General features: G+C 46.2%; 1 protein-coding gene across 5 annotated transcripts in view; it reads right to left on the bottom strand.

Moving 5' to 3' along the window:
• Nucleotides 1–271: 271 nt before the first annotated feature.
• LOC135896883 (uncharacterized) overlaps nt 272–15,596 on the bottom strand; it is a 171,979-nt gene continuing 156,654 nt past the window's right edge. For all 5 annotated transcript variants that reach the window (XM_065425379.1, XM_065425381.1, XM_065425382.1 and 2 more), the window contains one exon: nt 272–506. In XM_065425379.1, coding sequence (XP_065281451.1) covers nt 319–506 — 188 coding nt within the window. In that variant the 3' untranslated portion in view covers nt 272–318. The remainder of the gene's footprint in view (nt 507–15,596) is intronic.

Raw genomic sequence — 15,596 nt, 5'->3', positions numbered from 1 at the left:
TGAACCTTGATGCATAAAGTTTTGTCGAAGCCATCAATTAACATTTTAATAAATTATTTTTCAACACAATATACCTTGCAAACCATCGGCTTTAAGCATTACGTTTCCTTGAGAATAGTAATTATGAAACCCCAGTGTTCTCAACATAATTATCTCTGAAAAATTCAAGGCTCAATGCTCGTGTAGATGTAATGTTTCATAAAGCTACTTCTGTGAATCCATCTTCTAATGACATTATACGACTCATTTTTATAGAAAATAACTACAGGTGGCCTGGGTCATGTGCCTTTATTAGCGCTGAAGAAACAAACTAATCCCTCATGCTGTTCTTGATGGGGTGGATGAAGGTCCGTGTGCACTCTTCTCGCACAACTCCTTAGTATAGCCCGTCTTTAGGTCCTCCTTTTCTCCTGGAATTTTTGCTATTTCCTCGTTATATTTTTGTAAGCAATTGGGCACTTTCTCAATATTCTTAGCTGTCGAGAGCAGCTCGTGAAAAGTGCGACCTGAAAAAGTGACAAACGCTCACGCTTAGAAAAATTAGTATGGCATGTAAAATCCTGGCGGTTGCAGAATTCCCAAGGAACTGTGTCAAAATGAAAGCTAAATTCCTGAGCTGTTTTTAAATAATTGTGCAATGACCCGGCGAATGTGAAGCTTGGGAAAGTGTATTTAAAGAGTAATGCAAATGGTACAAATTGTTTTTTGCATAGGTGTCGAATGGGTTACAAATTGTTTGTAGGAAACGGGGTGTTTAGACTTTTGATTACGAACAAAAACGAGCATGTAAAGTTAGATTAAGACGATAGTAGTATAGTACTAATGATTTCCATCAAATAATTTAGAATGATACCTTAGAATCTATGCTAAACAACAAAGCTACTAATACACAGCATGAGAAGTGCGAATTCTACAACCTAGCCTGGAGGATTGATGAATTTCAAGAGCTATGCAAGGAGAAGTAGGGTGCCAATAATAAATGTCGCAGGTTTGGGCATTATCCAACGACATTTTAGGTGCCTATTTATTCGAAGAAATTCATACGTTACGCCTTTGTATATATATATATATATATATATATATATATATATATAGAACTCCAGTGGTGCTACAAGGTAAACAGAACAAGTATTTAATTTCGACAGTTACGATCGGTGGACCGATCGCCACTGTCATTAAATACTTGTTCTGTTGACCTTGTAGCACCACTCAAGTTCTTTACGTTTGAAAGGTAGCCTGAACAATAAATTTTTGCCTACTACATATATATATATATATGTATATATATATATATATATATATATATATATATATATATATATGTAGTAGGCAAAGAGGGTTTCTTCAGGCTACCTTTCAAACGTAAAGAACTTGAGTGGTGCTACAAGGTAAACAGAACAAGTATTTAATTTCGACAGTTTCGATCGGTGGACCGATCTTCGTCAGGGTTTACAAAAAAATGGCAGTTCGGCCGTGGTAGGGAAGACACCAGACCGGGTACCCGGTCGTTCTTACATACATCAAACCGCTATGCTATGCTATGCCCTCGGCGTGAGGGCATAGCATAGCGGCATAGCAGCCGCAGTTTCAGCGGCATAGCAGCCGCAGTTTCAGCTTACGCTGACTCCAGCCAACCTAGGCAATTAGATAAAGACACAGTTGAGACTCTTTTAAATCTAGTACTGAAATATAATCACTTTGAGTTCGAGGACAAGCATTATTTGCAAATCAGTGGAACCGCCATGGGAACGAAGATGGCGCCAAATTATGCAAATATCTTTATGGCATCTTTAGAAATACCGTTCCTCGCAAACTCGGCCATAAAACCAATATTTTATAAGCGATTCCTGGATGACATTTTCTTTGTGTGGGCTGACAATGAACAAAGTCTCTTAAACTTCATTTCCAATTTCAATTCTCTGCACCCGTCAATCTGCTTTACGCACAACTTCTCCCAAAATAGTATTCACTTCCTCGACGTCACTCTGTCACTGAGTGGCGGTCGCATTTCCACGTCCCTATACAAAAAGCCGACAGATCGTCAGCAATATCTGCATTTTTATAGTAGCCACCCCCATCACTGCAAAACAGGCATTCCCTACTCCCAGGCCCACAGATACAGAAGAGTCTGTTCCGAATCTGCGCAATTTGAGCGACACGCGGAGGAACTGAAATCTGCTCTCATACGCCAAAAATATCCTCCGAAAATAGTAGACGATGCCATTGAACGCGCCCGCAGCTTAGATCGAGCACAGATAATGGGAGAAAAGGTTAGCAATACTAATACACAATCAGATCCAAACTTGGTCCTCACATACACCACCGGTGCTCCGCGGGTCAATGCCATTCTCACCCGCCATTTTAATATCATGAAACAGAGCATCCGACTCGCTACTATCTTCAAGCAGCCGCCTCGGGTTGTGTATAGAAGAAACAAAAATTTAAGGGATTTGTTAGTCAGGGCGAGGACACAGAAGTCAAACACGCCCAAGGGCTGTCGACCGTGTGGGAAACCTCCAGCAAGGTATGCCGTCACATGACAACAGCAGACACGGCTGAAGCATCGAACTCGCCCTTCGTATATAAAATTACCGAAAGTCTTGACTGTGATTCCAGTAACGTCGTGTACAAAATTCGATGCGAGGTGTGTAAGCAGGAATATATCGGCCAAACAGAGACACCTTTTCGCCTGCGGTTTAACAATCACCGCGCGCATGTGAAAAGTCTCCCCAATTTACCCTTCTCCAGGCACGTTCGGCTGCCAGATCACTCCTTTGAACGCGTGAGCGTTGTGCTCTTGCAATCTGGTTTCCAACACACCCGTGCACGCGAGCAGAGAGAATCTTTTTTCATCCATAAATTTGGAACGTACACTAAAGGAATTAATGAGAGTCCGGGGCGGATGACGTGCCTCCGAGATATGCCGTGAAAGCGCGTGGGAAACGCGAATACATTCTATGGACTCTAAAATTGAGACGCTGGCTATTCACTGCTTGCTCACCCCTCCGCATGCGCCTCAAGGGGGCGAGCGGAAAACCAATAAATTCAGTTCCCTGGACCCTGCCACTGAAGTGGTCATTCGGAGTGACCTATTGCCCTTCCTGAAATACGCACGTGCTGACTTGATGTCAGTTGTCTGTTAAACGTTCAAAAATTGGACCACAAGGAGGCTATTTAACTCGACTCCCTAAATGTAATCCCATGGGCGCACTTGCTTTGCGAATCCAATGCATATATTCTTTTTTGGAACTATTTTTTTTTTCTTTCGCACCGTAGCTGGACCACAAAGCTGCCGGAACGGGCCGTGCCTTGTATATTTGTACTGTGACACTGTGTTTCTTTCTACAAGTTGCCGCTCTTCTGTCTTCCTTCTGGGCCCCTTCTCTATTGTGCCCCCCGCCACCCGCTCCCACTACAACGGCAGCCCACGCACTGGAGCTGCGGAGCGACCGCTTTCTCCCTCCTTGCCTCGGGTGCACGGGAACCTAGCTGCCGCTACTTCCCGCCCCCCTCCCTCTCCGTCTTACTTACGTCTCCCTCCTCCTGAGTGCTTTTTTCTTTTTCTTTCCGTTTTCTTTCTTTCTTCCTTTTTCCTTCTTTTTTTTTTCCTCACTTACCTCCTTGTTCTACATACATGTGACTCCGCCTTCCTCTTGCCCTGCATAGCTGCCAAAGGCCGCTGTAAATCTGCCAAGGCGCCGAAAATCAATCACTGTCACAACTGTTCCTCTCGGTTTGATGTATGTAAGAACGACCGGGTACCCGGTCTGGTGTCTTCCCTACCACGGCCGAACTGCCATTTTTTTGTAAACCCTGACGAAGATCGGTCCACCAATCGAAACTGTCGAAATTAAATACTTGTTCTGTTTACCTTGTAGCACCACTCAAGTTCTTTATATATATATATATATATATATATATATATATATGTATATATATATATATATGTATATGTATATATATATATATATATATATATATATATATATATATATATATATATATATATATATATATATATATATATACATATATATGTATATGTATATATATTTATATATATTGACCCGTGTACTTGTCTTTATCGGGCGACAAGTTTTGTCGCCTAACAAATGTTATCGCGTAGCGCGGGACGCGCCTGCATGTATCCGAAGTTTCTGGAAAGTTATCGATGCTTCTATCCGCTGTCTATTGTCGCCGAACGTTGTGTTATCTGATTTCATCGCTTGACACGAATGGTGTAGGACATTTTAGAAGGCATGCGGGTCCCGACGTTTAATTTGGAACATTCGATGATTGCTGTATAAAAGCCGACGCGCTTGACCCGCTGATCAGATTTTCGACGATCGCCGACTGTGTTCGCCGCTTTCGTTGTGCTATAAGTGTAGCCTGTTTTGTGGGCACAGGTTCGCCCAATAAAAGCTAGTTTTGTATTCCACCGTACTGCTTCTTTCTTCGCCGTCACTACCACGTGACATCTGGTGGAGGTGCTTTACGTCCATGTACCGGACGCCCCCGACAAGCCGTAATACAAGCCCGGACCGCAAAGACAACACCAGCGCCGTCCCGGAACATCGAGCAAGCCGTCGTCTTCAACAGCTGCCCCCGGAGCACGGACTTCTACCTGAGAAGACCAAGAAGATTGTGGACAAGGCAACCCCAATGGCAGCCCCAGCATCCCCCATCGTGCTGCAGCAGCCCAGGGAACTTCGGACGTTCCGCGGATCAACATTCGAGGACCCGGAAACCTGGCTCGAAACGTATGAGAGGGTCGCTAAGTTTAACAGTTGGGACAGCGACGACAAGCTGCGGCATGTCTATTTCGCATTGGAAGACGCCGCCAGGACGTGGTTCGAGAATCGGGAAGCCACCTTAACGACGTGGGACCTTTTCCGAAGCGGCTTCTTGCACACGTTTACAAGCGTCGTGCGAAAAGAGCGAGCCCAAGCTCTACTAGAAACCAGAGTGCAGCTGCCAAACGAGACGATCACAATCTTCACGGAGGAGATGGCCCGTCTTTTCCGGCACGCCGACCCGGAAATGTCGGAGGAGAAAAAAGTTCGCTTCCTGATGCGCGGCGTCAAGCAAGACCTTTTCGCCGGACTTATTCGTAACCCACCGAAGACTGTGGCTGAGTTTTCTGCAGAGGCATCGACGATCGAGAAAACTCTGAGTTATGCACCGCCGCTTGTCTGTGTCAAATTATTCTTTCTAAATGAGCAGAGGTGACCAGGCCCTTGTTTGAGAAAATTCGCATAATTTAGTTACACACTGCGCCATGTAGGGGTGCTGCTCAGAAGTCCGCGCATGGCGTCCGAGACGAGAAGCTTGGCGTGTCCCTGTGTGCGAACACTGAGAATTGTTCTACCGCTCACAGCACACTCAAAGGCCACAATTGCAGAGTGACTCAAGGGGGCGAGCAGTTCATTGAAGAGCTGCATATACCTACTCCATTCGTAGCGCAAAAGTTCTGCCATGGAAGATGTTAATTGAAAAGCACGCAATACTAAGTGAATGTGAGGCGCAGCACGCTAAAGCGTCGGTTTCCTATCTTTGAGCAAACCGTGTGATGTCGGTTTGACTCCGTGCACCATCGCTTTAACGTAAAAAACGATTTTACAGGGAATCTTTGTACGGCTGGCATGCCGGGATTTTTTTTTGCGTCCGTCGAAAGAAACCTATCGTCGTCAATGACTCATACGCACTAAGCGCTCATACACCCGTAAGCAAGCAGAAAAAACAATGGCTTGTAGCCGCGTGCAGCAGAGGCTACAAGCGTTCAATAAAGTGAAGCGAAAAGTGCTTACGTTCTTTGGAATCGCACATAGAGCATAAGCGACGGTATACGTTTGCATTAAGAAAAAGCTCAAAACAAAAAATCCTAACCACATAACTGATGAAAAGGCGCTTGTGATAGCAATGTGGAGGACGTAATGCTTCCCGTATACGTTTCCCGTTAAAGAATACTGTTGCGCCAGCTGTCAGCTGTGACACGCCAGCTTTCGACGTGGCGTGTCACGCCCCTAGCCTTTTGTGCATGCAATAAACAGCCTAGCAACTGATCTCAACGTTGATGCAGCACCACCATGGGCAGTGGCGTGCTGCCAAAATGACCATTCCTACCATTACTATAAGATAGCACTACTACCGAAAAATCTCAAACCATTATTCTCAAGCAAAGGGGGCGTGAAACCGGCATGGCAGAAACACTCCCGCTCACGTTTTCCTTGCTGCTTTTGCAGGTACGGGACATCTCAGCTTTGGAGCAGTCTTTTGGGGATGCCGTTTCATGTGTATCAACTACGAGTTCAGCCTCTTGGTCTTGAATACGCGTTGATGGATTAGCGAATGGAACTTTGTCTGCTGCTAACGACGAAAATTCGACGAGCACAGCAGCTGACTTCGACCGATGTACCGCGCCGATCAAGGCAGACTGGTGCAGTGATCGTGTTACCATCAGTCTACAAATAATGAGATCTCTCAGTAACTCAGAGGGGCGTGGAACCGACATTGCAGAAGCGGTGCCGTTCACGTTTTTCTTGCTGCTTTTGCAGGTTGGTAATCCGAACTCGCATTGTTTTCGCACGTATTTTGTTTTGCCGGTTCTACCCTAAATGTTATTTGTTTGCCTGAAAATTCACTCGCAAATGAAAGATTATTCGAGTCCTCGCTTTCGATTATTGCGTCGTATTTCTTTTTATCTGTTACTGCTACTGCTATGTGGCGACGTCGAGCTTAACCCACGCCCGTCCACCACCGAAACTCTGCAGATGCTCCTAGATGGTCAAGATGCAATCAAGGCCAAGTTAATTGTAATAGAACTAACCCAAGATGAAAGGGAACGCGTCATGAATCATCCCAGCAGCCTTTTAGCCTAAATAGGATCCAGAATATCTAGCAGTGATCAAATTAACTGCCAAGTGGAAGAATGTAAGAAACAATGAGAAGCACATCAGCGGATGCTGGGTTCAGTAAAGGCGATGGTCGACCATCTGGAGAACCAGAGAAGGCGTTGCAATTTTCTTTTTTGTTGTTGTTGTAGAGGCTACATAACCCAACCAGTTAGATAAGGACTCTGGAGAATATGTAATTTACATGTGCATATCAAGATTAGGTATACAATCAGTAAAAATAGAAAATGCTCACAGGCTGGGAAATTCAAACCTGGTAGCAATCGTCCTTTAATAGCGATTTTCACTTGCTACGTTGAAGAGCAAAAGGTTTTAAGGATGGGTATAAATTAAAACGGTAGCAATGTCAGTATTTCAGAGGACTTTTCCGAGAATGTACGCAGAAAGAGGAATCAAATATCGCAGTTCGTGTAATCGCGATAACAAAGTGGCGACAAGATCAGTCTTAAGTACAACACTCAAAAACTGTGACAAGTACTTGTTTGATAGTAAGACAAACGAGGTAGTACTGCTAGCAGACCAAACCGGTACTAAAAAGAAAGGGGAACCGGTCGGGTGACGGCGTCGGCATAATGCAACGCTTATTTCCTTTCTTGCAATTAACTGCCGGAGCATTAAAACAAGGTTGATGAATTTGCATCTCTAGTTGACATGGTGAAGCCGTCTGTTATTCTCCGTACTGAAGCATGGTTAGCGAATCAAGTTGCTTATGGTGAAGTATTCTCAGATCACTTCAAACGCTATACAAAGGACAGCGGCTTGCATGAGGGAGGTGTATTTATTCTTCTGGATCATATAATTTCTTCCTCTCAGATAAATGCCAGTGCCGACTAATGTGAGGCTGTATGTTGTAGAAAAACGCTTAAAAATACAAATTTATAACTGTGTGTTTATTCTACCGCCCGCCTGAATCATCCGTCGATGTGCTTATGCAGTTGACGGTGACAGTTGGCCGAATTCCAACAGACTTCATGGAGGTGAATAATTGGAGATGATTTTAAAATGCCTAATATTGATTGGAGTCATCAACGTGACTTCCACTCTTTTTCGGGCCGGTCCAGTGAAGGACTGATTAAATTGTTGAATTTTTTTTTGCGTTGCATCAAGCTGTTTAGCAGCCGACACGTAGTAATGATATCTTAGATTTATTATTCACAAATCAACCTGACTTCGTCCGCTTTTCTCCTGTGCTACCTGGAGCAAGCGATCATAATGCTGTGCTTTGTGGAATGAATGTTGAATATTTAGGAAGCTTTGGAACAGCAAACAGACGTGTATGTAACTATGAAAAAAGCAAATGTAAGTGAGATAAGCAAAGCGTTGAATGAGTACCTGACCGTATACGAAACATACGCCGACAACACTGGAGTAATTGAATTATGGTCTATATTTGAGGAGATGTTTGAACTGAGGTAACGCTTTATTCCGGCATGCACATTACGAGAAAAAGATGAAGTAAAAGTAAACATTGATTTACTCGGGACATAACGCAGTCTTACACGCAATACGCAACCAGTTTAAAGGAAACTTAAAGGAAAGCCGACGCGTGAGAATTGGTTGAAGCTACATGAAATTACCAAAAAGTTTGAAAGTTGTAATGGCAGCTGCAAAGCATTCACTGGCATTTCAAGGGTGTCGAAATAAAGGATAATCCGAAGAAATTCTGGAAACATGTAAAGAGAAATGAAAAAGACACTGTAATTATACCACCTCTTGTGCATGGTAACATGTTTGTTGATGATGGCGTGGGAAAAGCTGAGTTCCTTAATCGGCACTTTAGCTCTATTTTCTGCCGTGCAATTGCACATGATGATACGAATACCTTGAAATTACAACCAGTGAGGAGTGTTGTGGATGATGTCGTTATCAGCTTCAACGCTTAGTCCTCCGTTGCAGAAATTGAAGATTGCTAAGGCTGGGTGTCCTGGTGACTTGTCAAACAAATTTTATAGCATTTGTGCTCAGTAGGTTGCACCGTACTTGAAGATGCTTTTCGAAAAATTCCTTGACGAATCCTGCCTTCTACAAGGCTGTAAAATTGGAAGCATTGTGCCAATTCACAAATCTGGTTTTCGTGACACCGGGTCAAACTGTACGTCAGTGTCACTAACTTCGGTCGCGTGCAAGACACTTGAACAGATTTTGTATAGTAATATTGCAGCACATATTGACGCACATTTATTGGTGAATCCTGTCAGAATGGTTTTCAAAGGGGCAAATCTTGTACAACACAGCTAACGAAATTGGGGCACGACCTGGCTGGGGTACTAGGCAGGCGTGTTAGCACGGACTGTGTGTTTTTGGATTTCATGAAGGACTTTGATACTGTAACGCATTGATTACGAATTGAAAAATTTACACTATAAGCGCTCTGGTGATATTATGGGTAAAAGATAACATGTTTAGTTAAGCAGTTTGTGGTTGTGAAGGACGCTCCGTCTCAGAGGGTGCAAGTTGTATACGGTGTTCCGCAAGGCTCAGTGTTGGGGCCGCTATCGCTCTTGCTGTAGTTGAATGACATTAGTGACGGATTAGTGTCTTAAATGCGTTTATTTGTGGAAGACTGCGTTCTCTATAGAGTAGTCACTTGTGGCCATGATGTTGAAATGTTTCAGCAAGACTTGAACAGTCTCAGTGGTGTGTCAAATAGAATATTAGTTTGAATTTGTGTAATTTTTTCAAAGGAAATTTACAAGAAAGAAATACCTTGATGTGAAGCCATATATTATTAGGAATGTATTGTTGGAACAGGTATTCGAATTTAAATATTTAAGTGGTATTTTACTCCTGAATTGAACTGGCGCCGTCACGTCTAATATGCGGCTGCTAAACCATGCAAAACCTCTGGGTTTCTTCGCCGAAATGCCACCACTTTCCAATAGTCATGGCGGGACATTTTGTACAAGATTTATTTCAGGTCGGTTCTGCAATACGCGTGCGCGGTTTGGGACACGTCTACTGATAGAGAAAAAGATATGTTGGAGTCGGTGCAGAACATTGCCTCTCGTTTTCTATCTGGCACACATGGGGCTCGGCACAGTACATCGCGTACGAAGGAAGCAATCAACTGGGTATTGTTCGAAGGAAGGAAGCACTCAACTGGGTATTGTTCGAAGGAAGGAAGCGTGCGAAGGAAGCACTCAACTGGCTATTATTCGACACGTGCTGAATGAAGTTGCGTCTGAAGTTTTTTCATGATATTTATTATTCAGCTGTCCGGTTCGGTCAGGAAAAGTATGTGCAACAGCCTTTTTATAGATTGAATCCTGTTTACGATGATTTTGAAGTCCGTGAATTCGCGACAAAAACTGAAGTGTTTAGAAAGTCTTTCATAAAATCATTAGGGAATGTAATAGGCTGCCCAGTGATGTGAGTGTTAAATCAAATGATGCTTTCTTTTTCACGTTGTAGGTGCGCCGCATTGCTAAGGGCTTTGCCTTTTGTTTTGGGGGGTTTGCATTTATATGTCTGCTTAGGAGCAGAGGTGAAATATTGACACAAAGATATGGGGCTCCCACACCACGGCACGGTGCGCGCAAAGGTTGGCGCCATGAAATACGGTAAAGCGCGTAAGCTGTACGCTCTTCTTCTGGATCGCCATTAATGAGAAGCGTCTATTTTGCAAGACTCCGTCTTCAGTCTACGTAACGTTTTTCTGGTGGAGCATCGGGGTACATGTGACCACTCCGAGATCGAACACGGTCTACAAGCCCAGTACGAAGTCCGGTCGAGCTGACGCCTGTTCACGTACGGAGAAGCCGCCGACTTCAAGGACCGCCACCTGAGCACGAGCCTCTACCCAATTGAGTCAGAAGGATGAGTACATGGTTTCCGTCTTCTTCCTCAACCGCACCTACCGAGGTCGTCCTTAACCAGCCGCGAATACCCACGTCCTTCTATGGGGGCACCTTCGAGGATGTTGAGGGGTCACTTTGAGAGTGTCGCAGAATTCAACGGATGGACCCCAGGGCGCAAGCTGCGCAAAGCCTACTTTGCCCTCGAGGACTATGCGAGTGAGCGTGTCGCAGAATTCAACGGATGGACCCCAGGGCGCAAGCTGCGCAAAGCCTACTTTGCCCTCGAGGACTATGCGAGTGAGCGTGTCGCAGAATTCAACGGATGGACCCCAGGGCGCAAGCTGCGCAAAGCCTACTTTGCCCTCGAGGACTATGCGAGGATACGGTTTGAGAACCGTGACGCGGCCCTATCGACATGGGACGAATTCCGACGACAGCTAATCAGCACATACGCCAGCCTCGATCACAAGTAGCGAGATCAATCTGTAATTCAGGCGAGAGTACAGCTGCCAAACAAAACAGTCGCAATGTTTGTCAAAGATATGTGCCGACTTTTCCGACGCCCAGAACCATCTATGCCGGAAGAAAAGAAGCTTAGGAACTTGATGCGCGTGTCAAGCAAAAGTTAGTCGATGGCCTAATACGCAGCCCACCAAAGGCCGTTGTAGAGTTTCTTGCCGAAGCCAAGTCAATATAAAAGGCACTGCAGCAGCGAACAAGGCAGTACAACCTCGACGTGTTGACCATCTAGCTACGCTCTTGGGCAATACCAATGCCTTGCGGGAGCTCATTAGGCTTGTTGTTCGAGAAGAGCTCCAGAAGCTTCAGGTGGCTCCGGCATCGGTAGAGCGACTCGTTCTGGCTGAGGTCGTCTGGAAGGAAATCAGGCAGGCAGTCCAAGTACGAAAGTGAAGCGAAACACCACAGCAGGAGGTACGGCAGCCACAGCCCCGCATGTCGTATGCGGAAGCTGCGCTAAGTCCGTTGTCCCCTATTTTTCAGGATGTGAGCGACGTCCCAGACTTTCATGGTGTGCGGGCCGTTGAACAAGCGACTGGCGACTTCAGGCCTCGCCGCACGCCATTCATGGCAGAAACACGACCACCCCGTATGAGCGACGCATGGCGCACTGCAGACCGGAGGCCCTTGTGTTTTCAATGCGGTGAAGATGAGCACCTCTACAGGGCGTGTCCTTACCACCGAGGTGGGCTCCGTGAATTTTCACTGAAGGCTGCATGCCCTCGCAATGGTGAACGCCCCTTGGAGATTGGAGCCTACCTTGCCGACGCAGGACCTCGTTTGCCCATGATTCCGCGACCCCCAGTCCCCGAAACACATTATCCAGTCCCCTCCTCCCACCGAGAGCAACAAGGCGTCACTCACCCAGCCCGGCCTCCCGGGAAAACTGAGTCCACGGACCTGCGAAGGTGACGTCGCTGACGTTACGAACGCCCAAGCTCCTCCACTACGACGACCGCGATATGACGTTATTGAGACGCAGAGAAAGCAGTGTAGTTGGGTGCCACTATCTTACGACGTACCAGTTATCTTAGATGACCACGAAGTCATGGCGTTAATCGACTCGGGGGCAGACACGTCTATTATGAGCCAGAATCTGGTCCGTATACTGAACAATGTCTCGACGCAATGACCGGAACTCAGATTCGTACTGCAAGAAGGCACCTCAGAACTCAAATTCGCCGGTGCAAGGCATGAGTGAACATTCGGGCCTTCACTTAAATCGGCGACTTCCTGCTGACATCCTCCTGAGTGGTTTTTATGGAAACCGAGTCAGGGGGGTTTAAATCATGTGGGCGCCGACCCACTCTTCTACCACGGGGAACGAGAACGCGCACGACACGGCTCAAGGTCTAACCAACCGAGTTGACACCGACCTTTCAACCGCTGACGCTCACTCATTTCGCCGGTCGGGGTGGGACAGGCTGATGCCCTATCAGGACATCCTTGATCATTAAAACCATGTGAGGGCCAAGTATTCTGCAGCACACAGAGCTTCAACTAAGTAGCAATTGGTATCATGGCGTTTGCTCCAGACCAACACGTTCCATAACCCCGTGGCCTACAGCAGTTGTTACCGCGGACTGTATGCAGCCAAATGCAAAATCTGCAAAGGCAGGGAAGATCTTTAGCACATGGTTTGGTCGTGCCCCCTCAAGCTTAGTGACATTCAACAGAAGGATCACTCTTCTTTAGAAATCTGGTCTGTGGTGCAGTGGAAGACCGCACTGCTCAGCTCCGATCCCGAAGAGCAAGTCCGACTTGACCGGATGGCTGAAGACGCCGACGGGGCCCAAGGACTCCTCGCTGCAGCCTAACGGTGGAAGAACACAGAAGGGGATCTTACACCTCTTCCCCTTACCTTGAATTTATCCCGGGCAAACAATGAAGTTGTACTTGCTTTCTCTACCCACGTATCTTTGTATCCATTTCTGCTTGTACGTTTGCCTCCAACCGGTTTCTCACCTGCCTGGGTCGCTGAGTAGTCTGTAGTGGAATTTGTAGCTCAATGTGCTGTCATGCAAAAGCAACATGGTTTGACAACCATCGGACCAACTTGGATCGTGGAGTACATGGCAATCCGTACATACGTGCCGCTGTGGAAGGAACCTATTTCCCGCAGATATGGTTCACTGTAGACGCGAGGCAGTGTAGGTACCACTGTTTGAAGAAACTCTCTGACACTAAGCTGCAACACTGGGTATTTTCTATTCGGCCTTTGCCACCTCCAATGAGCCTCTTCGATGCCAACTTTGGTCGTTGGGTATGTTCGAAGAGGTCTTTGTTTCTGACGCCAGCAACGGTGGCTGCGAATGCGTCACTGGGAATGTGTCAATTTAAAATGAAGAAAAAACTCACTTTATATTTATGTTATGCAGAGCGCAATCGAATCCACGTCACGAGCGTCCCTCATCGGCAGCAACCGTTCACAGGCTGCGCCACGAAGGTTTCTGCCCCGATGGTGAGTACTGGTAAGACACCGCTGTTGTACACTTTTCTCTTGAGGGATAATGGCAACCTGCTGTTCATGATCACAGGATGCCTGCAAATCGCACCACAGTATATTCTTATTCTTCTGAATATTTCACTCTCACGATCCAGATCCGAGGTCCCCCCCTACCTGCCCTAAGTAGATGTATTCTCTTACCACTTCCAGTGCCACGCTACCTATCGTAAACTGCTGTTATTTTCCGAGACTGTTAAGCATTACTTTAGTCTTCTGCAGATTAATTTTTAGACCCACTCTTCTGTTTTGCCTCTCCAGGTCAGTGAGCATGCATTGCAATTGGTCCCCTGAGTTACTAAACAAGGCAATATCATCAGCGAATCGCAAGTTACTAAGGTATTCTAGATTAACTATTGTCCCCAATTCTTCCCAATCCAGGTCTCTGAATACCTCCTGTAAACACACTGTCAATAGCATTCGAGGGATCATATCTACCTGCTTGACGCTGTTCTTTATTGGGATTTTGTTGTTTTCTTTATGGAGCACTACGGTGGCTGTGGAGCGACTATAGATATCATTCAGTATTGTTACATACGGCTCGACTACACCCTGGTTCCGTAATACCTCCATGGCTGCTGAGGTTTTGACTGAATCAAACACTATCTCCTAATGAGTGAAAACTAAAAATTTCATCACATTATATTCCGCACATTTAGACGCCAGACTGCTCAAGCTGTGGGAAGCTAGACGCGGGCTCACCAAGAGTTGGAAGAAAAAAAATACAACAGGAAGCTAAAGATAAAGGTCGCAGAAGTCACAGCGAAAGCAGAGGAGTACGCGGCGCAATTGGCAAGGCAAAATTGGCAGCAATTCAGCGACTCCCTCAACGGAACTTTGAACACAGCGAGGACGTGGCATATCCTCAAGGCTCTCATAGATCCGACCAAGACCAAGGCAGAAAACAACAAAACCATCTACCGGTTCATCCACCAGTACGAGGGACCAGACTCCGAACTCCCGGAGAAGGTGCGCGTTAAATGCTTCGGGGACACAAACCCAGCAGCTTACGCAGAGCGCTACCGAGGAAGAGAAAACGTTAACCTGGACAGACCCATCACGCGAGAAGAGGTCTACGCAGCGATTCGAAACACAACCAGAAACACGGCCACGGGTGCAGACAAGATAAATAACGCACTCATCCGCAACCTTAGTGAAGAGTTAGTCGCAGAATTTACCGACTTTCTCAACAAACACTGGGAAGCTGAGACCGTCCCCGAGGAGTGGAAGCATGCGGAGGTAGTGATGATTCCTAAACCGGGCAAGAAACTGCAAATTGAGAACCTCAGACCAATCTCGCTCACATCTTGCCTGGGAAAACTGTACGAACGAGTGGTGACGCTGCGACTACAACAGTACATGGAGGACAAGGAACTGTATCCCCACAGCATGTTTGGATTCAGAGGAAAATTATCGACCCAAGACGTACTGCTTCAAATCAAAGAAGAAGTACTCGGGAACGTCCCCAGGAGCGGGGAGAATATAATAATGGCATTGGATATCAAGGGGGCTTTTGACAATGTAAGCCACGAAGCTATCCTCACGGGCATTAATGACCTGAACTGCGGGAGGAGAGTCTACGGCTACGTCAAAGCCTTCCTTTCAAACAGAACGGCAACGATTGGCCTCGGAGGGCTCCGATCAGAGAAGTTCCTTACTCCAAACAAAGGGACGCCTCAAGGGTCGGTCATCTCCCCCACGCTTTTCAACATAGCAATGATTGGCTTGGCAAAACAGTTAAAAGAAATCGACGGCATACACCATGCCATGTATGCCGACGACATACCATCTGGGTTAACACAGGCTCGCTCAGACAGAAAGAAGAGAAGTTACAAGAGGCAGCCACCTGCGTAGAGGACTACGTCA

The sequence above is a fragment of the Dermacentor albipictus genome, chromosome 7 (assembly GCF_038994185.2).
Source record: "Dermacentor albipictus isolate Rhodes 1998 colony chromosome 7, USDA_Dalb.pri_finalv2, whole genome shotgun sequence".
Taxonomy (NCBI): domain Eukaryota; kingdom Metazoa; phylum Arthropoda; class Arachnida; order Ixodida; family Ixodidae; genus Dermacentor; species Dermacentor albipictus.
This window is presented reverse-complemented; position numbering and strand designations above follow the sequence as displayed.